We start from the raw sequence: 23,431 nt of genomic DNA on the forward strand, positions 1-23,431 counted from the left end.
GCAACCAGACTGATCTTTTCATTTTCCAGAGGTGGAATCTGATTGGTCACTATCAGATTCCACCTCTGGAAAATGAAAAGATCAGTCTGGTTGCTATGGGCAACTAAGCCCGTTTTCCTTTCCCCGGTTTTGATAAATCTCCCACACTGTATTTTACAACACTTCTAGCTAGTGAAATGTATAAATCTGAAATTGCAATATTCTGAATCCCTGAATAGTATAAGGCTGTAACATGTCATTTTCTAATGCCCAGTTTAATAAAGTCTTATGTCTAAAGATGTGATCCAGGTGGCAAGAACTTGAATTACATTTGTAGTGAGTGTGTTATAAATTCTACCGTGTCTTGTGTACAGATAAGGCTTTATTCCACTCTATTCAAAATATCATTGTAAAAACCTTATTAGAATTATTGATTTGTGTTAAAGTATCTTCCCTTTATCTGGGTTGTCAAGGATTATAATGGAAGAATTGTTCTTCTGGGGAGAAGAAAATGATTACTCAAATCTGATGTGGGGGGGATTTGATCTTGCAGCTCAATCGGCACATTGTCTGTAACTTAGTATTTCCCCAAAGCACTCAAGATCTTTTGAATAGAAGAATAAGTAATACTACCTTTGATGCCTTCTCTGGCATTTATTTGTTTCTCATTTACTCCTAGGGGTCGGACTGGAAGAATCCGTGTGCTGTCTTTTAAAACTGGTATTATATCCCTATGTAAAGCACATTTGGAAGACAAGTACAGATGTAAGTGTATTGATTTCATATCAGTTCAAAAACAAAAAAAAAATTTCACCTATAGTACGACCATAGATCCCTTGAATAACCTTGAATAACATCAAAGCAGATCTGACATGCCAATTAATTGTTGTAATATTTTCCTAAACTGAAACTCTACAAAATGGAATATTTCCATGGCAGAAATCTGATGACCCACTGATTTCTGCCTGGGATGTGCTGCAGATTGCAGCAAGATCCACACAAGAGTTGGCCTACTTGCCCACTCAAAATGTGACAGGCCACTTATTTCTGTGGCAGAAAAGAATGCTGGAGATTCCATTGTGTGAACTAGAGTTGTTGCAATACCAAATTTTTGATTCGATTTCGATACCATAAAAAAGTATTGCGATACTCAATACCATTCGATACCACGCGAAAAAATAAACCAAAAAAGCCACATGCATTCCGCATTTAAAAAAAATGGCCAATCGCGCAGTTTTATTAATTTTTTTTTCTGTTCCGGTGTTCACCGCATAGATTTTTTTAATATTTGAATAGTTTGGACTTTTCTGACGTGGCGATATGTGATATGTTTATTTATTGTTTATACAGTGCTGATCAAAAGTTTAAGACCACTTGAAAAATGGCAAAAAATCATATTTAGCATGGCTGGATCTTAACAAGGTTCCAAGTAGAGCTTCAACATGCAACAAGAAGAAATGGGAGTGAGACAAAACATTTTTTGAGCATTCAATTTAATGAAAACCACAAATAAACTGAAACAGGTGGTTTTTCAGCTGATCAAAAGGTTAGGACCACACCTCCAAAACCCCCCCCCCTCCCCCTAAACAGAAATCCAACTTCCAAACATGAACTCAGTAATGAGTAGCTCCGCCGTTATTGTTTATCACTTCGAAAATTTGTTTCGCTTGCTGCAAGCGTTTCCATGAGGTGAGTGGGAACATTTCTCCAAGTGGTGAAGACGGCCGCATGAAGGCCATCTACTGTCTGGAACTGTTGTCTATTTTTGTAAACTTCCCTTGCCATCCATCCCCAAAGGTTCTCAATTGGATTTAGATCAGGGGAACACGCAGGATGGGCCTAAAGAGTGATGTTATTCTCCTGGAAGAAGTCCCTTGTCCTGCGGGCATTGTGTACTGTAGCGTTGTCCTGTTGAAAAACCCAGTCATTACCACACAGACGAGGACCCTCAGTCATGAGGAATGCTCTCTGCAACATCTGGACATAGCCAGCGGTCGTTTGACGCCCCTGCACTTCCTGAAGCTCCATTGTTCCACTGAAGGAAAAAGCACCCCAGACCATTATGGCGCCCCCTTCACTGTGGCGCGTAGAAAACATCTCAGGTGGGATCTGCTTGTCATGCCAGTAACGTTGGAAACCATCAGGACCATCAAGGTTACATTTTTTTCTCATCAGCGAATAAAACTTTCTTCCACCTTTGAATGTCCCATGTTTGGTGCTCTTTGAAGACGTTTTTTGTTTTTGAAGCCCTTCAGTCTCAGATGCCGTCTGATGGTTATGGGGCTGCAGTCAGCACCAGTAAGGGCCTTAATTTGGGTCGAGGATCGTCCAGTGTCTTGACGGACAGCCAATTGGATCCTCCGGCTCAGTGCTGATGAAATTTTTTTGGGTCTTTCACTTGACTTTTTTGTTCCATAACCCTTAGGATCATTTAAGAAATTCCAAATGACTGTCTTACTGCGTCCCACCTCAGCAGCGATGGCACTCTGTGAGAGACCCTGCTTATGCAGTTCAACAACCCGACCACACTCAAAAAGGGAGAGTTTTTTTGCCTTTGCCATCACAACGTGTGACTACCTGACAGAAAATGACAATGAATCCACATCTTTGCACAGATTTGGCTTTTTAAAGGCCTGTGGTCCTAAAATTTGGATCAGCTGAAAAACAGCCTGTTTCAGTTTAATCGTTATTTTCAATTAATTGAATGCTCAAAAAATGTTTTGTCTCGCTCCCATTTCTTCTTGTTGCTTGTTGAAGCTCTACTTGGAACCTTGCTAAGATCTAACAATGTAAAATATGATTTTTTGCCATTTTTCAAGTGGTCTTAAACTTTTTATCAGGACTGTATATTTTATATGTGAAATTGGGAAAGGGGGTGATTTATACTTTAATATTTTGGTGGGGTTTTTTTCACTTAATTTTTATTTTTTTTCACTTTTTATTTAATAACTATTTTCCCCCTTAGGGGCTAGAACCTGGGATCTTTCATCCCTTGTCCTATTCACCCTGATAGATCTCTATTAGGGTGAATAGGACTTTACACTGTCCCTGCTGCTCTGTGCACAGGGCAGCAGGGAGCGGACTATGGCAGCCAGGGCTTTAATAGCGTCCTGGCTGCCATGGTAACCGATCGGAGCCCCAGGCTTGCACTGCTGGGGCTCCGATCAGAAGCTGCCACTGCCACCAATGATTTGAATTTAATACTGGGGGGTTGAGAGGGGCGGGAGCCCTGTGCCACCAATTATTTTAATGGGGTGGGTGGGTTGGGGGAGCACTGCACCACCAATGCTAATTAACCCTTAATACAGGAGGCGGGTACTGGCAGCAGATCAGCGGCAGTTAACCCCTCAGGTGCCGCAGAGGCAGGGTGCCGGCTATGTGATTCTGCTGCCAGCACCTGCCTCCTGTATTGTGTTAAAGACGAACTTATATGGTCCCGACTTTAAGTAGCAGGCTACACAGAGCGGCGCCCAGAGATGTCCCAGCACTTACTATTATTCCTGGGCGCCGCTCCGTTCGCCTGCTGTGCCCCATTACTGTCTCCTGCTCCATATGCTAATTACTATCGGAGCAATGGGAAGGAGACATCAGCTTCTCTAGTGGGCGTTCCTTCTCGCTGAGCTGCGATTGGACAGCGCCCAGGAATAATAGTAAGTGCTGGGACATCTCTGGGCGCCGCTCTGTGTAGCCTGCTACTTAAAGTCCGGACCCAGGAAAAGTCGTATCATTGGTGGCACAGTGCGCCCGCCCCTCTCTCCTCAATGGTGGCAGCGGCAGCACAGTTGGGAGGGAGAGACAGCTTCCTGCTCCCCTGTGCTGCTGAGAGAACATGAGCGCGCTGACAGCATCGCGCTCATGTTCAGAGATACTAGACTGCGCAGCAGCGCAGCCCAGTATCGAAAGAATGGAAATCCCGGTATCGTATAGATACCGGGACAAAAGTATCGATTGGGTATCGAAATTTCGATACCCGCAACAACCCTAGTGTGAACAGTCTAGTAGTCAAACTAGTCTAAGAGGCTGAGATCTAGTCAGGTGTTTAACTAAGCATGCTTATTGCTATAGTTGAATTAGAATTTCATGTGTTGCGCAGGGAAAGGGTAAATATCTGCATATAGTATGTGTTAATTGATTCTCCAATAAACTCTAGACTTTTATTTAAATGCACGTAGTAAGTCCCTTTAAGGTTTATCCAGCCATTAAAGAGCATCTGTTATTATGATCAACCCTATTAAACCAGGCATACTGCCTGGTAGGGTTGATCATGCTGATTAAAACAACACCTTTCTTTTGTATGTATGTTCAACTGCTGCATATCTCAGTTTTATTATGTAAATGAGCAAGCTTGAGTATCAAGGGGTCGACGGAGACCTTGGAGCACTGCTTTCATAACACTCTCGTGATCTGCGCACTCCCCCATCCCATTGATTGACAGGGCTAGACATCTTGTCTGTCAATCAAGGTGAGGTGGAGTGTGCACAGCACAGGTGTTACAGAAGCAGTGCTCCAAGGGTGCCGGCCAGCCCCTTGGTGCTCAAACTTATTTTCATAGAAATAAAAACTGAGATATCACTTCTTTTATCAGTATATCATTTTAATAATCTTGATCAACCCTACTAGGCACTATTCCTGGTTTCATACAGTTGATCACACTGACGGATGCTCTTTAAGGAATTTTCAGACTGCAGTAATATGCATAGTGACCTGGAGGTTGATGTTTTGCCTCCCCTGGGCATTTTTCTTTGTTTCTACAGGGAAATAACAGATATACAATATAATAGTACCAATTAAAGGGAAAGACAGGAACATCATTGCAAAATCAATACATAAATCAAAGGGTAAATGTATTTACAGTAGGACATAGGGATAAGCAGTTTCTTGTCACCTCTTTCATCCACCAACAATTATATGCAAGGCCAGCCTCTTCATGTTTTGGGTGGTGTAAGGCAATAAATTTAGATACTGGTAAGGCTACTTTCACAGTAGTGTTTTTTGCGAATTCATCATGGATCTGCAAAAACGTTTCCGTTACAATAATACAACCGCATGCATCCGTCATGAACGGATCCAGTTGTATTCTTTTTTCTATAGGCATGACTGATCTGTCTTGAACACCATTGAAAGTCAATGGGGGACGGATCCGTTTTCTATTGTGCCAGATTGTGTCAGAGAAAACGGATCTGTCCCCATTGACTCACATTGTGTGTCAGGACGGATCCGTTTGGCTCCGCTTCGTTAGGCGGACAGCAAATGCTGCAGGCAGCGTTTTGGTGTCCGCCTCCAGAGCGGAATAGTGACTGAACAGAGGCAAACTGATGCATTCTGAGCGGATCCTTTTCCATTCAGAATGCATTAGGGCAAAACTGCTCCGTTTTGGACCGCTTGTGAGAGCCCATGACTGATCTCACAAACGGAAAGCCAAAACGCTAGTGTGAAAGTAGCCTAACTTTAAGCAGTAATATACATTGCCTTCAAAGACTGTAGCCTGCCCAACTCGATCTATCACCCAAGTGAACAGAGCTCTACATAAAACACACTTATCACCCAGTGATTTACAATGCCCTATGTTGGTGGTTTGAGTTCCTGGACTCCACCCATATGATTCCACATTAGCAGAAAGTTGACTAAAGCGGCTGATTTCTAAGAGATTGGTCCGCTAACTAAATGTGTATGGGGGTTTTCAAATATCTGCTGTTGGGAAGGAAGGGTTGGACGTGTTGGATTTAAAGAGGACCTTTCACCTGGAAAAACATTGTGAAGTAAGTATGCTGACATGGAGAGCGGCGCCCGGGGATCTCACTGCACTTACTATTATCCCCGGGCGTCGCTCGGTTCTCCCGTTATGCCCTCCGGTATCTTCGCTCTGTAAGTTATAGTAGGCGGTGTCTGCCCTTGTCCTGTGGGCGTCTCCTTCTCCTAGGCTGCAGCGCTGGCCAATCGCAGCGCACAGCTCACAGCCTGGGAGTTTTTTTTCTCCCAGGCTGTGAGCTGTGCGCTGCGATTGGCCAGCGCTGCAGCCTAGGAGAAGGAGACGCCCACAGGACAAGGGCAGACTCCGCCTACTATAACTTAGTGAGTAAAGATACCGGAGGGGAGAACGGGAGAACGGAGCGGCGCCCAGGGATAATAGTAAGTGCAGTGAGATCCCTGGGCGCCGCTGTATATGTCATGATACTTAGCTCACAATGTTTTTCAAGGTGAAAGGTCCTCTTTAAATATGCTAGACTCTTTGTTTCCAACAAGATTTGAGACGACTAGCTGTTGATATTTTTACGTGTACCTGTAACGTGTCAAAATGTCATTTGTAGCTGTTTTTTCTTTATAATGACTAGCGACCACAGGCTATATAGACTTCCAGGTGCACCCTGAGTATTACAGACTGAATGTATGTTATTGGTCACTAGTGACCACAAGTTATGGTAACCCTTTGGCTTTGGCTATTATATGGCTGTATCACAGCATTGGTTTTTTTATGACTTTAAAAGATGTTCTGGAGAATCTGGGAAAGTTTCCAGAGTTGTGGACAATATTGATAATAATTACAAATGTAATATGTATGTTTCAGTATCATTTTTCACATTCATTTATGCCCAGACAAATTCCAAGTTGTAAACAAATCGGTAAATCAAAAGTGCTGAACTTGAAAACCTGCTGAGGCTTTAGGACAGAAAAGCACCAAAACAACATGGTGTTAATGGAGGGAGCTGGAAACAGCCTCCAGAGGGTGATAAAATGGCAGCACATAGAGGCACAATCATTTGTCTGTGTCATGCTTGTGGCTTGCTCTGAAATCTTATTGGAAATTTTGCGTAGTGGAAAGTACTTATTTATTAAACAGGCTTGCCATTTAAGAAACAGGGTAAGAAATGTTTTACACAGGGCTAATTTTGCCTTGCTTTGGGCAACTAGGAAATAATGTATGGCCATCAACAAGCACGTAAACATTTTTTACCTGGAAATATAAAAAAAAAGATGTAGGCTTTTATCTGGAGATATACAGATACAAATGTCATAGTACTAAGTAAATGTATTAGTCACTAATTTGTGCAAATTTCACGAAAAATCACAGCTTTTTTCCAGGAACAGCACCACCCTTGTCCATGGTTTGTCTGAAATTGCAGTTCAGCCTTATTGCAGTGTATAGGGTTGAGCCTCATTTCTGCAAGCCTCCTAATTTTATTAACGGATAATCTCTAACCAATGTTTATGTAGACCATGTAGTAATTAAAAAATAATCTATTACATCATGATGGTCACACAGTGCTGTAATACATCTGAAATCCCTTTCTAGCACAATGATGGACATAGATGCTCTGCTTACACGGGTCTAGACTGTCACATTCAGGTTTGGATCTCTGTCACTAGATGTCTACAAGATATGTTCTACTTTGACCATATAATTTTGCGCCATAGAAACTAAAATACAACAGTGCTATAGCTGGGTGTAATCAAGATCTGTAAATGGTGGGTATGAGGTGGTGGAATCAGAGGGCAGTCACCCCATTTATTTCAGCCCTGAATGATCTGAAATAGTCGTGCTCTTCTCACCTGTTTCCAATAAATACTACAAAGCTGACCTTTGACTACCGGCTAGGCAACTTTTATTTATTCGGCCAATGTTGTGTGAGACGACATAAAGCAAAAGCTCCTTTTTTGTCTTTTTGACTTTGGGTCAATAGGTACCATACAACCTGTCAATGTGTAAGCCATACAAACTTCTACAGTTAGAAGGCCAACGTGGACCTCTTAAATGGCTGATCAGTGAAGTTCTTTTGTAAAATGTTTTCACATTGCAAGCAGTATTTTATAGAGGCCATCAAGAAAACGAACATGTTTTCTCATGGTGAACAAGGGATGGTTTCCTCATTGCTCTGTTTAACCTGTTTCCTTTTGGAGCTTGAAGGTGAACAATATGTTAAAGTATTTAGGTCCATCAGGGGGAATTTAGGTTTATGAAATTGCAGTGCAACACAGCATGCCTCAGTTTTATAGCTTGTGGACCAGTGTTTATAATATTTGTTAATTAAAGACTTCCTTGGAGGTATCATAATGACCCTAAGCATTGCATACAGCAGACTTCTTTGCTAAAGTAGTTATCTTGGGGGAAGGGGGGGGGGGGTCCTTGGGTGGTTTACTGTGTAACCTTATGGGACCTATGTACCTGGTAGAGATTGCCATGTTGAAGGGCAGATCTAGAAAATTCAAGCAAATACGTTCAAAGAGATGAAGCAAGGATCAGTTAGCCAAACTATTTTGGGATTTATTATCTTCATTTAGTTTCACATTTACTAGTCAAGAACAGAATCTTGAACGAGAAGATAATACTATTCCATTAGCATCGCAATAATAACAGTTGTGTAAAGGACCGTTTCAGTCTATCGAGTGACATTAGTCTTACTGCATATATCTTACAATGACACCATTCAATTTTCAGATCTTTTCAAGCAAGTTGCAAGCTCTACTGGATTTTGTGACCAGCGAAGACTGGGTCTTCTCCTTCATGATGCTATTCAGATTCCAAGGCAGCTGGGTGAAGTGGCCTCTTTTGGTGGAAGTAACATAGAGCCCAGTGTTAGGAGCTGTTATCAATATGTAAGTGTTTTCTTGCCTTTTTCTCCAAGTGAGTATGTATGTATATTTGTGTGTGTGATTATATATATATATATATATATATATATATATGACACCTTTGACATGGAAAAAAAAATACTTATGAGTACAAGAAAGTTGCGCTAAGTTTCATTCTGCAATTTTCATTGTTCTAATCAATACCAGACTCCCTGTTGTGCAGTTTGCAACCTGCTCCCCATTTCAGGCTTTTGTCATGTGGGTTTGTCCTTCCCAGTAAGGCCTCATGCACATGACTATATTTTGCATCTGTGCCCAATAGAATTTTAGAACATGTCCTATTCTTGTGTGTATTGCTGACAAGAATAGTCCGTTCTAGTTATTGGAGTGAGACGAATGCAGTTTGTACACAGAAGGTATCCGTATTTTTCAGATCCACGGTTTCCGGACCACAATACGGACACGGTCATGCTCATGGCACACTGTTCTTTTACGGGTTTAGTCACTAATCTCTATCTTGGCACATTGTTATTCTTTTTTTTTTCCTTTTGGCTTTTTGTGTAATTTTTCTCTCTACTTAATAAACATAGCTCAAAAACAGCAGGCTTCCAAAACACGTAAGCTCCTTAAAGATAACAGGGATTTAAAGATTTGTTTTTGATGACTAAAGAGTATTTGTAGAACTGCACTGCCTTGATTAGGGGTATATGTTGGGAGTTTTCATGTGAATAATTTCAAGGTTTTCTTGGAAGAAATACAACTTGCAAACACAATATAAGAAGGTTTTATTCTCTACCTTATCCTGTATAATTCCTTTTTGTGTAATAATAATGTGCAGCAGTAGACCATTCCTCTAACAGCATATCTAAATGAACAGTTTTCTTCATATTCACTCTAATATTCCTCTTACCTTCAGTCCTTCTCATAGTAACTGCAGACAAAAGAACGTGTGTGTGTGTGTGTGTGTGTGTGTGTGTGTGTGTATATATAATATATATATATATATATATATATATATATATATAAACATTTTTCTGAAAAGGACATGTATGTAATATAGTTTAAGAAACCCCGATATTAGGATTTTAAGGGAGTTGTGCCACCATACCGACTTAGGACTTATCCACAGTTTCAGGGATATGTATTAGATCGTGGGGGGCAGACTACTGAACCCTTTCTGATCGTGAGAATAGAGTGGTGGTCAAACATGCGCACTGATGCTGTAGTAACTTCTGTGAGACTACCAAAGATTGCCAAATAATGTTCCCAGCATAGAGTAAAGTGGAGAAGTAGCCACATGTTTGACAGTCACTCCATTCACTCAAGGGACCCCCATTCTCAGCAGTCAGACCCCATTTGTGTCACTGTTGCTGAAGTAGCCGTAATCTTATGTACTATTAGTACCTCCCAACCAGAAAAAGAAACCATTTTCAAGGAAAGCAGATAAAATATATTAGTCGGATGCACAGGGTGGTAGACACACCAAAAGGGTGCTCTCAGTCTTACAGCGTCACCCCGCTGTTAAAAGAGAGTAAAATATAGAGAAAATGACTGGGCACACCTAAGGATATTTAGTTACTAATGTTTATTAGATAAAAGGACAAATAGTATAATGTAGTTGATAATATCAGATATATACTTGCGACAGTAAAATTATGTAACGTGTGTATATTGGGCAACACTTCATATAATATTCTATATATTTGTGGTTGACGTGCGCATTAATCACTATAAATAGCGGTACAGCCTGTGACCAATAGCTCCACTCCAAATACAAATAAATAGATAGGGTTAATGCATAAAAGACAAACTTGCATAAAAGCAACAATATATATCAATTAAAGTACAGTATAATATAGGCAGAAATAGTCTAGATAAAAGTGTTGGTCTTGATAAGAATATAAGCCGCGAACCTAGGATAAAATATAATATAGTATGATACACTAAAATATGGACTGAAATATAGAAGTTCACTGTCCTGGAAAGGTCATGAGAGTCCAGGTAGAGCAAATGTCAGTTGGGTATAACAAAACTAGCCCTGATAGGGCAAAGGTACAGTTTATCGTGAATGATATCTTACTCCGTAACTGACTCGGCGGCGTCCCGCTTTCAGTCAGAAAAGAATCCAGCAGTGAGATGGTAAATAGGTTTAGGAACAGTCTTACCGGTGTTGGAGGTTCCTCACGTATAGAAGGCTATCGGAACTTTGCTCCCGGTTTTTCGGTGTAATTAGGTAGAACCCACAGTAGGTGTTTTGGGTCACCCCCCAAGTTCTACTTCGTGTGAGTGCACTACACTGATCCTATTCAGGAACAAGACCGCACCGTTTTAAAAAGCTGGTCTGAAACTTTTACCCGGAGCTGTGACATCGCAACCGCATTGAAACAAGCGAGACCGCGTGCAGCAAGCTTACAACTAACAGGTGACCCAAAACACCTACTGTGGGTTCTACCTAATTACACCGAAAAACCGGGAGCAAAGTTCCGATAGCCAGCAGAGGCTCCTTCTATACGTGAGGAACCTCCAACACCGGTAAGACTGTTCCTAAACCTATTTACCATCTCACTGCTGGATTCTTTTCTGACTGAAAGCGGGACGCGGCCGAGTCAGTTACGGAGTAAGATATCATTCACGATAAGGCTACTTTCACACCTGCGTTTAGGTCGGATCCGTCTGGTATGTGCCCAGACGGATCCGCACCTATAATGCAAACGCTTAGATCCGTTCAGAACGGATCCGTTTGCATTACCATGAACAAAAAAAAAAAAAATAACATTTTTTTTTTTTTTTTTGTTCATGATGATGCAAACGGATCCGTTTTGACTTTACATTGAAAGTCAATGGGAGACGGATCCGTTTGAAAATTGAGCCATACTGTGTCAACTTCAAACGGATCCGTCCCCATTGACTTACATTGTAAGTCTGGACGGATCCGTTTGCCTCCGCACGGCCAGGCGGACACCTGAACGCTGCAAGCTGCGTTCAGGTGTCCGCCTGCTGAGCGGAGCAGAGGACAAACGGTGCCAAACTGATGCATTCTGAGCGGATCCGCATCCATTCAGAATGCATTAGGGCTGGACGGATCCGTTCGGGGCCGCTTGTGAGAGCCTTCAAACGGAACTCACAAGCGGAGCCCCGAACGCTAGTGTGAAAGTAGCCTAAACTGTACCTTTGCCCTATCAGGGCTAGTTTTGTTATACCCAACTGACATTTGCTCTACCTGGACTCTCATGACCTTTCCAGGACAGTGAACTTCTATATTTCAGTCCATATTTTAGTGTATCATACTATATTATATTATATTTTATCCTAGGTTCGCGGCTTATATTCTTATCAAGACCAACACTTTTATCTAGACTATTTCTGCCTATATTATACTGTACTTTAATTGATATATATTGTTGCTTTTATGCAAGTTTGTCTTTTATGCATTAACCCTATCTATTTATTTGTATTTGGAGTGGAGCTATTGGTCACAGGCTGTACCGCTATTTATAGTGATTAATGCACACGTCAACCACAAATATATAGAATATTATATGAAGTGTTGCCCAATATACACACGTTACATAATTTTACTGTCGCAAGTATATATCTGATATTATCAACTACATTATACTATTTGTCCTTTTATCTAATAAACATTAGTAACTAAATATCCTTAGGTGTGCCCAGTCATTTTCTCTACATTTTCAAGGAAAGAGATGTTCTGGATTATGTATGTGAACAGTGATTTCTGCTTTGCATCCAGTAAGCCTGCTTAGATGAGATATGTTCATTTGATCTTTGCACCCTACTTTATGGGCTCATTCAGACGGCCGTATGTTTTGTTCGGCACCCTTTCCGCATTTTTGCAGAACGGGTGCGGACCCAGTCATTTTAATAGCGCCGCAAAAGATGTGGACAGCATACCGTATGCTGTCCGCATCCGTGGTTTCATTCCGCAGCTTCGCAGAAAATTATAGAACGTGTCCTATTCTTGTCCACAATTGCGGACAAGAATAGGCATTTTCTATAAGAGTGACGGCCATGTGCGGTCCGCAGATTGCGTAACGCACACGGGCCGGTATCCGTGTTTCGCGGATTTGCAATTTGCGGACCGCAAAACGCATACAGCCGTCTGAATGAGCCCTATAAGTGCCAGAACTTTCATACATGGTCCTTGCAATTGTCCATAATGACTGTTTTGTGGTTCCTCTAGATTGGTAACCCTTGGTAAGGGTTTGTGTTGTAATACTGTATTAGCAGTGCATATTCTCTTGATTCAATAGCTTGCACACATATTACTTTATTATTCTGTGTATTCAGCGCCACTGGATTAGTGCAGCAGGTGAACAGCCATCATTTTCTTTCTCCTACATTAACTATTCTGTGTACAATAATTCCTGTGCCTTGCGTGGGTTGAGATATGCTGACAGACCTCACACTGAAGCTTCGTAACACACAGTGCTCTGAGATACCGACTAGCGTTCTAGCATTGTGTCCTAACGGAAGGGAATACCAGTTGTGTGCTCACAATGCGCTGCAAAACAAAATCTCTATCATCTTGGGAATATAATACAGACTCAATTTTTACCAGTGACCCAGGGCAAGCTATTTTATCTCACCGTGCCTCAGTTTACTAAAGTGTAATTGGGTGAGAAGTAATAACTGTAATAACAGCATTGCTTTATCCGAAACCCTTCTTCCCATCAGATTTGCCACTCAGAGTAAATGTTTGCTTGCATATATATTCGTAAAGTGCTTTTCTCGCAGAGCTGCGGCAGTAAAATACAAATGCGAAGGTGAGGTTTCCTTATTGAATACATCAGTTTCCATGATGGAATCAGAGTTGCATGTAACGCAAAAGGCACTATGGGGTAGATTTATCGGCACCAGCGCTTTCTAATATCCCCTGCGCTGCCAGAGGGTGCCTCTAATTTTTGACGAGGCGCATTCTCTGCGAGTCCGTGCACCTTAACAGAAATCTACGCCACCTCTGACATGCCGTAAATTTCTGGCTTCTTTTGGGCCCTAAAAATGGCCAAGTAAATGAAGATACCGGTAATTAAATTTAATTAATGTACATTTAACTAACTTTTTTTTATTTTTTATGTAGAGATGTTCTATTGCAATGTTGGCAAATTCAAAGCACAGGCATTTAAAAAAAAAAACAGCCTAAGTGAATAACAAGTACAATTGGAAACATAAAGGCAAGATAAATCTGCTTGAAAAGAAACTCCTCTCATCTCCCCCTTTAGGAGACCTGTCACTGGACATTATGTAGTTTTCTTTAGTTTTCATTGATGGAGACAATGTTTTCTATTAGTAAACCATCCTGAGCGGTTTCAATTTCCCATTAGGGGAGAGCATTACAAGCAGATCAGTTTGTGAACCGACCCTATACACTGCAGCAGGTCTCCAGTTTTCCTCTAGGCTCCAACGAAAGAGATTGCGGTATGAGACTTCATTAAACGTGGCCTTCTCATTGTACATTGTCACTTGTAATATAGATTGCATGTTTACCACTGACATCCCATTCCCAGATACATAAATATGCTGTCAGGTTTCCCAATGAAGCCTTTCCTAATGTTTCTGCTGCCGAATGGACTGATCTTCTACTAACCCCCTTTTCTTCTAATTCACTGAATGAAGTGGAATATTCTTTTTCTTATTTTACAGATTGCCCTTTAAGAAAACAGTTTATGGATTGAAAATTGTTTTATTTCCTCACTTCAGTTTTTTGCTTTTAAATATATGTTTTTATTTTTTCCATAGGTCATTACATTTATATGGTTTTTAAATCCCCTCATTGGACAGAATAAAAATTGTGAATATTCTGAAAGCATATTTGTTTTTTAAAAAAGCTTTCTATTTCTCTATATAATTTTAATAGACTACAATATTTCCACCACCATAAGATGCACTTGACCATAGGACTCATCTAGGTTTTAGAGGAGGAAAATTAGAAAAATATATATTTCATTGGACCTCAGCTCAGACCTCCATTCCTCATCAGACCTTGGATCAGACCCCCATTCCTCATCAGAGCTCAGATCAGACCTCCATTCCTCATCAGACCTTGGATCAGACCCCCATTCCTCATCAGACCTTGGATCAGACCCCCATTCCTCATCAGAGCTCAGATCAGACCTCCATTCCTCATCAGACCTTGGATCAGACCCCCATTCCTCATCAGAGCTCAGATCAGACCTCCATTCCTCATCAGACCTTGGATCAGACCCCCATTCCTCATCAGACCTTGGATCAGACCCCCATTCCTCATCAGAGCTCAGATCAGACTCCCATCAGACTTTAGATCAGACAGACATAAAATAAAAGAACTTGCCTCTCCTGCTCTGGGTGACACTGCCACTTACAGATCCAGCACGCTCTTCCTGCACTCACCGCTCCTTGGTCCTTATGTCACAAAGACATGGCTACTTTCTTAGTATTCATGGGTTTATTATTAGCTGACTTGCATAGTAAACAACCTAAAACATGAGTTTATAAAAACAAGCTTTGGCATAGGAGGTAGTCATTTGGACTGGAGTTGCGATATTTGCTGTTAAATGTCTTTATTGCGTCTGTATCCTGCAGATTTGCACTAATGGCATGCAGCTCAGTGGAAGCAATATAATGGAAAATAATTGGGAAAATTTACACTTTTAGTAGAAGTTCCCTTTCTGCCTTTAGTAGATAGTACTAGAGATTACAGAAAATCACTTACCACATATTTCATGCTGTGTTGGGCCAGCTAAATCTAAGCTCATGATGAGTTTGCCAAATCTGTCTGAGACGTTCATGATTGTTTTGTAGCTTCTGACTACTAAAGTCAAGTGGATTATTTTATATGTTCCTGCATTAAATGCTTCCCTTGCTGAGTACCTGTTGATCTACTTGGAACTCATATGAATATTGTGGTGTACTAAAATTTCAAAATTCTGCGTTTTATATGGATACGTTCAGATAATAAAACCGTCTGCATCCGTTCAGAACGGATTTGTTAGTATTATCTGTAACATAGCCAAGACAGATCCGTCTTGAACACCATTGAAAGTCAAGGGAGGACGGATCCGTTTTCTATTGTGTCAGATTGACTCAGTTTCATAGGACTGCCAGCAGAATGCTGCAGGCAGTGTTTTGGTGTCCGTCTCCAAAGCGGAATAGAGACTGAACTGAAGCATTCTGAGCCGATCCTTTTCCATTCAGAATGCATTAGGGCAAAACTGATCCGTTTTGGACCGCTTGTGAGAGCCCATGACGGATCTCACAAACAGAAAGCCAAAACGCGAGTGTGAGAGTAGCCTAAGTGTAGAAATGGTTGGAATACGTATCCTTTTCAACCCTTGAGTGTGGAACGCCTCTTCTCTACATGAGGACTTGCTGGTAATTGGCTAACCACTGGTAATTCAGCAACTGGGACCCCCAGCAGCAGATGTCCGATGCCTATCCCGGAAAGCAGATGTCAGATGCCTATCCCGGAAAGCAGCCAGATCACCGCCGGACCTGATTGTAGTCAGTGGGGAGGTGAAGTAGAGGATCCGGCAGACTGCTCTGTTCCAGAACAGTCTGCTGGATCTCCTAATGGAGATATGAATGAGGCCTTACATATTATTTATTTGAATTACTTCAACTTTCATACTCTTCCTCGGCTAAAAATACTCCTCAAAAATGGTAAGAGTATTTTTACTCTTTTAGAAATGATGTAGTCCGATCTCTGCCCAGCAGTCAACTGTTATCACCAAGGGAAGCAACCAGTTTTATGCAAGCTGACCTACCAGTATGTTTTTGGAGTAACTGATATGTAAAAGAAAATCGTGCAGACCCCATACAAATGAGACCCAGATGACCGCATGACAAGCTTCCCTTCTAAGGTGCATAGTTCCCATTCTAACTATAAATCAAGGTTTAGATATGAGGTGGTGACATTGTAGTAGCTCTGCTATAGGTTACATACGTTACCATATGTTTTGCAGAAGTGTTAACTACTTGGTACTGCATTTATGTCCTGACCAGGGCATTCCTGCTGACACAGCACAAACGCCATGTGTAATTTACAGGCAGATAAATCCCGCTTTATTGTAATCTCGCCCCAGTCAAACATCTGGAGTAAGCACTGGATTGTTATGCACATAGGAAGCATCAAAATCAAGCTCAGAAAATAGCAACGTGTGGAAGTCCATGTGTGCGGCCTGCAGTTACTGCATGTTTTATTTATAAGCCGAAAGCTGCTTTGCCTGATTATTTAGAGCTGTCGTCCATATCGGAAACCCTCATCTGCTACAAATTATTTTAGTAATTGGATGGGATGTAGCACTGATTAAAGCCAATTCCATGGCGGGCCACTTCCTTGGGCTTTGTGTGGGCCATACATGCTGTGCTAGTTGCATAGATTGAGGATAATTTGTTACAGTGTGGTTAACAACGCACTTTATTTTTTACATCCAACCTACAATTTACTATGTGTGCGTTATTCTGTATAATTTAATCAGTATCTTACTTAGTTCCGTAGGTTTACAAAAAGGACGGCTTCAGCCTCTCTCAGATCAATTATACAAGATTAAAGGACATCTGTCAGCAGATTTGTACCCATGACACTGGCTGACCTGTTACATGTGTTCTTGGCAGCTGAAGGCATCTGTGTTGGTCTCATGGTCATATGTGCCCGCATTGCTGAGAAAAGAGTTTTTGTATATATCAAAATAAGCCTCTAGGAGCAATGGGGGCGTTGCTGTTACACTTGGAGGCTCCGTTTTCTTGATTGACAGGGCCAGGCAGGTGAGATGACATTTACACTGCCTGTTCTGGTCAATCAAAGTGGCAGGGGCATGGCCTTTGTATTAAGAGCAGAGCCTCTAGGTGTAACAGGACCGCCCTTGTTGCTCCTAGAGGCTCATTTTCATATAATAAAACATAATTTCTCTCAGCGGTACGGACACACATGAACATGGGACCAACACAGATGCCTTCAGCACCCGAGCGCACATGTAACAGGTCAGCCAGTGTCATGGGTACAAATCTGATGTCCTTTACTTTTTAGATCAATTATAACCATCAATGCCATTTGCTATTGCATAAGCATCTAGCCCTTTTTTTAAATGCTGCATTTTCCATTACTACGTCTTGGGTACTGTAAAGAGCCTTTTCCTGTATTAAAGGGGTTTTCTATAATATAAATGTGTAGAGTGAATCTCTAAATCGCACATCCTCATACCTATGCTTCTGATATACAACTGTTTTCAATTATCAGCATTTCTTATGATAAAACATGGCTATCTAGCGATGCTATCAATCATTTGCTGTGCACTATAAAGAGACAATTAGTATACAGTTTGATCAAAGCGCATAGGCCCACTTACCGCGACAAGGATGCCTCTTGTTTAAGTGGGAACCTACTCTAACCATGGCGCAGAGCCGTGCGGCGACCACCACGCCTCCACATCGCTCCAGCAGGCAACGGGATCCGGCAGCCGCATAGCAGCCCCACTGTACAGTGGGGCCGCATGGGCCCCGGGTCCCATCACTCCACCAGCACGGCATAGAAGCAAAGACGGCCGCCGTCCAGCGCCGCATGTGAACTGGTGCAAATGGCTCACCTGTTCACAGCCTCTCAGGAACTCCAACTGAGATGTGGTAGGAATTTATAGACCCTTTGCAGACTTCTGCTAATTAAAAAGCACCTGATCCACATGGGGAGGAGTGCTGATTCAGGGGAGGGGGGAAAAAGAAGTGTATAGCATGAATAGTATAAATGTGTAGAGTGAATCTCTAAATCGCACATCCTCATACCTATGCTTCTGATATACAACTGTTTATGAATTATCAGCATTTCTTATGATAAAACATGGCTATCTAGCGATGCTACTTAAAGGGGTTTTCTGGCACAGATTTATTGATGACCTGTAAGATAAGTAATCAATATCAGATCAGTAGGGGTTTGACACCCAGTAGCTGTCAGCGGAGCTGCAGTTCCAGAAATGTACTGTGCCGTAACACCACAGCGCCGTGCAGAGGCCATTCTTGGTACTTCAGCTGATGCTTCTATTCAAGTGTGTGGGAACTGAGCTGCAGTATCCAAGAACGGCCATTATGCATAAGTCATCACCAGTATTTTAAAATGAGGTGTGGGCATATATGTGTGTAGACGTTTTTTAAAGGTTTTTTCTGGGATTTTAATATTGATGACCTATCCTCAGGATAGGTCATCAATGTCAGATTGGTGTGGGTCTGACAGCCGGGCACCCCTGCCGATCAGATGTATGAAGAGAAGGCTGCACTCCCTTCATTGTTTACCTGCTCAATGTCGGTGTAACTACAAGAAGCCGTGCTATTCACTTCACTGGGACGTCTGCTTCCTATTAAAGTGTGCAGGAACGAGTGAATGGGACAGCTTCTTGTAGTTACACCTGCTCACCGATGTAATGTCGACATCGAGCAGGTAAACGGAGAAGGGAAGGCAGCACTGGCCTTTTCATCAACCAGCTGATCGGTGGGGGAGCAGGTGTCGGACCCCCGCCGATCTGATATTGATGGCCCATCCAGAAGATAGGTCATCAGTATTAAAATCCTGGAAATAGCAGTTTCCTGTATCTCTCCACACCCTCACATTTGTGCTGGCTTATTGGCACTATCTTGCCTTTTCTGTGAAATACTCCTGGCTGACTAAAGGGAACAATAAGATGGAAAGAAACTGTCAAGCATTGATTTTTATGTGCATTTTTTTCCCCCTACGTCTATTTATAAGGATAAATAATGAAAAGCGGAAAGCAGCCTCTCTTTATTTTCCTTCTGGGAATATAGGACAATCCGGAACATGCTGATTGCAGTATTGTATAGTGCAGCGGAATGAGAAAAGCTCCTGTTTGTCTGGCATATTGCGTGGTCCCTTGACAGATCATGTTAGCCCTTGGAGAACAGTAATGCTCTCTGCTCACCCCCAACTCTTTGCAAAACAGCGCTGTAAATGTCATCAAAACCGCTCTACCTCTGCTTCCACTTCACTCTGGGTCTATCTGCCCTGTTTGTTTGGCAGAACAAACGAATGTGACCAGTTTTCAAAAGCAAATGTAGGCAGCAGATTTTTCAGCTAGGTGTTTGCCCGCAGGGAAATGAAAAGCTGAAGGCAAACCTCTGCTCTTTGGAAGGAACAATTACTTTAAGGTTACCCGGCTGCAGTGGCAGTGCCCGCTTTATAGATTTCGTACCCTGCATAGGGAGTTGAGCTAGCCAGCATTGATGAGATTTTTTCCCGTACAGTCACAGAATATGAATTCCATTCCATACTGTTCTGTACTCTACTGCACGTATGGTTAGCTAGCCTGAGCACGTAGCACCGCGCGGACACGGAAATATACTGTCGATTTGTGGAACATTTGCTCTCAATGACTTTTGATGATTTCAGCTAGTCTTGCTTTAGTTATCCGTCACCTTATTTTACACATTTGCTCAGCTCCAGTGAACAAGCAAGCAAGAGCATGCCCAATGCTGGTAGAGTGTGCGGCTCATACTAAGAGCAGAGCTCCGCTTCTATGCTGCCTTTTACTTACTTTCACTTTGTACTGTATTTTTGTTGCACTGAATGAAGTCTACGGGAAATCGTGCAACTAAACTACCATCAATAATGCAAAAAAGCAACCTGCTCTAAAAACCACAAGGTGTTCTGCTGCACGAGTCAATGGTAATACATGAAAAGTAATTAAGTTAGCAGCAATGCCTTGTAAGGCTACTTTCACACCAGCGTTTTTACTGGATCCGGCAGGGTTCAGCAAAAACGCTTCCATTACTGATAATACAACCAAGTCCATGGAGGACGGATCCGTTTTCTATTGTGTCAGAGAAACCCATCGACTTGCATTGGGTGTCATGACGGATCCGTTTTTTCCCAGGTCGGAAAGCAAAATACAACATGTTGCGGTTTGCTCTCCAGTCTGGGAACAGAATGCATTTTGGAGCATTGCGTTCTGTTCAGTTTTGTCCCCATTGACGATGAATGGTATTTTTTCCGGTATTGAGCCCCTATGAAAGAACTCCATACTGGAAAACTTTAACGCTAACCCTAACTGTGGTCGCTTATTAAAAAATACTGCCTGTGAATGCAGAGCTTACAGGGGTAGAGATCAGTTCACGTCTGTACGCCTGGAAATCTCACGCCATATATGCTGTCTTGTCTATAGCCTTACAGGATGGCATGAAGTATACATTTGGTTGGCAGAGGTAGTCACTTGCATTCACTCAGCAGGCCTTTTCAAATGTTCCTGTCAAACATACCGTGAACGTATTCTGAACTTAAAAGGTCAAATGTCTGACCGAAGAATAGATGCTCTTTGTTTCAAAAGACAAAGGGCAGATTTGTAAAAGCAGTAAAGTTTCCCAATGTCCCTGCTGTCTATGGCGGTTTTACATTGCAGATTTCCCAATATTGCCGTCAGGAATGGTGTGAATTTAAAGGGGGTCTGTCACCAGGAAAGGCACTGTTAAACCAGGTAACTGCCTTGTAGAGCTAGCTCAGCTGGAAGTATTGAAACCTTTCACTGACCCATTGCTTCATTAAGGAGAAAAGGTACGTTTAATCCATATGCAAATCAGCAGTTAAGTGCAGTGAGGGTGGGCCCAAGCCACTGTGCACCTTTACTCCACCAGCCCCCCCCCCCCTTCCTTCTTAGAGGGCCGGGTTCCTGTCGATGAGGAAGGACAGGGAGGGGCTGGCAGAGGAAGCAGGGGTGCACAGAGTGGCTTGGGTCCTTTTAAACTGTGACCAGGAAAACACATGCAGCTTGTCCCTTGAAGTAATGGATCGGCGATCAGCTATACTATTACCAAAGTGTGAATATATCCCCTCTTTCATGTCAGGATTTGCTTTTTATTCAAATTTATAACTAGCAAAATCACCAAATTATTTTAGCAGTATTTATTTTTAGACCAAGAAAGTGTTTATTCAGCCTTTTCTTAATAAATGGTGACATATTACAACCCTTTTACTTGGACAACAAAGTACCATATGCAGATTGTCTTCTGCACACATTTGATTTAGAAATAATCTATTGTAATTGCAAACTCTGGGAAGTCTCCAGACCCGATATATCTGTCGTTATATAGTTATTATATTGGGAATGCAAGTAGTTACTAAAACAGACATGTCAGAAGAGGTAACAGGTCCTCTTTAACATCAGCGTACAACTTCAGACATTCATCATACACAAGACATGGCTATCCCTTCTGACCCCACCACAGACATGTCGGGAGAGACAGACATTCATCATACACAAGACATGGCTATCACTTCCGACCCCACCACAGACATGTCGGGAGAGACAGACATTCATCATACACAAGACATGTCTGTGGTGGGGTCAGAAGGGATAGCCATGTCAGGAGAGGTAACGGGTCCTCTTTAACATCAGCGTACAACTTCAGACATTTATCATACACAAGACATGGCTATCCCTTCTGACCTCACCACAGACATGTCAGGAGAGGTAACAGGTCTTCTTTAACATCAGCGTACAACTTCAGACATTCATCATACACCAGACATGGCTATCCCTTCTGACCCCACCACAGACATGTCAGGAGAGACAGGCATTCATCATACACAAGACATGGCTATCCCTTCTGACCCCACCACAGACATGGACACTTGGCTGAACATGCATGTTTTTTTCAGTAGGTGGTAAGGAATAATTACTGCCAGGTTCCAATTATCTCTCACAGGAAGAGTTGGACATTATTTAAATATCCTGCAACATCTGCCGTCAGGGGAAAGTCAGGCATATCGGTAGACAAGTTGTGTGCTCAGTGTTGCCAAAATTAAGTTTGGGTAACTGATAGGCCCCTTTCACACGAGCGTGACAGATCACGTCTGGATGCGTTCAGTGAAACCCGCACCATTTTGCAAGTTCAGTCAGTTTTGTCTGCGATTGCGTTCAGTTAAATTTTTTCCACGCGGGTGCAATGCATTTTTCACAAGCGTGATAAAAAACGGAAGGTTTACAAACAACATCTCTTAGCAACCATCAGTAAAAAAGGCATCGCACCCGCACTTGGTTGCGGATGCAATGTGTTTTTAAAGCGAACCTTTCACCTGGATTTCACTTAATAAACTATCAAAAGTACCTTCTAGATCATCCTCATTGTGTTAGCACACGGTCTTTCCCGCTTTTCTGTCATGTATATGCATGAAAAAATCGCTTTATAAAGTACTCTTCTCCAGCTCCACAAGTCACGGTAGAAGTCAAGGGGGTAGCCCTTCCCTCACTCCAGGCTGTAACTCCCCTGCCCTAACCCCGCCTCTAAGCAGTGTAATTGACACCCGGCTCAGTCGCCGGGACCGCGCTTGTACAGGCGGCGCATGCGCCGTCGGACTCAAGCGCGATCCTGTAACTGAATCGCGCGTGAGGAAGAGAAGACAGGCAGGCATCGGGGACGGCGCATGCGCGATTCAGTTACAGGATCGCGCTTGAGTTCGACGGCACATTCGCCACCTGTACAAGCGCGGTCCCGGCGACTGAGCCGGGTGTCAATTACACTGCTTAGAGGCGGGGTTAGGGCAGGGGAGTTACAGCCTGGAGTGAGGGCTACCCCCTTGACTTCTACCGTGACTTGTGGAGCTCGAGAAGAGTACTTTATAAAGCGATTTTTCCATGCATATACATGACAGAAAAGCGGGACAAGACCGTGTGCTAACACAATGAGGATGATCTATAAGGTACTTTTGATAGTTTATTAAGTGAAATTCAGGTGAAAGGTTCGCTTTAACTGAAGCCCCATTCACTTCTATAGGGCCAGGGCTGCGTCAAAAACGCAGAATATAGAACATGCTGCGTTTTTCAGTGCGGGCGCAATGCGTTCACATCACGTGTGGCACCCGTGCGGAAAACTTGCTCGTGTGAAAGAGGCCTTAGGC

General features: G+C 42.4%; 1 protein-coding gene across 1 annotated transcript in view; it reads left to right on the plus strand.

Annotated features, from left to right (window-relative positions):
• DMD (dystrophin) overlaps positions 1–23,431 on the plus strand; it is a 3,443,536-nt gene that overhangs the window by 3,349,381 nt on the left and 70,724 nt on the right. Inside the window, 2 exon segments of the mRNA XM_040424996.1 lie at positions 659–744; positions 8,414–8,571. Of these exon segments, the coding sequence (XP_040280930.1) occupies positions 659–744; positions 8,414–8,571 (244 nt within the window).

The sequence above is a fragment of the Bufo bufo genome, chromosome 3, assembly GCF_905171765.1.
Source record: "Bufo bufo chromosome 3, aBufBuf1.1, whole genome shotgun sequence".
Lineage (NCBI taxonomy): Eukaryota > Metazoa > Chordata > Amphibia > Anura > Bufonidae > Bufo > Bufo bufo.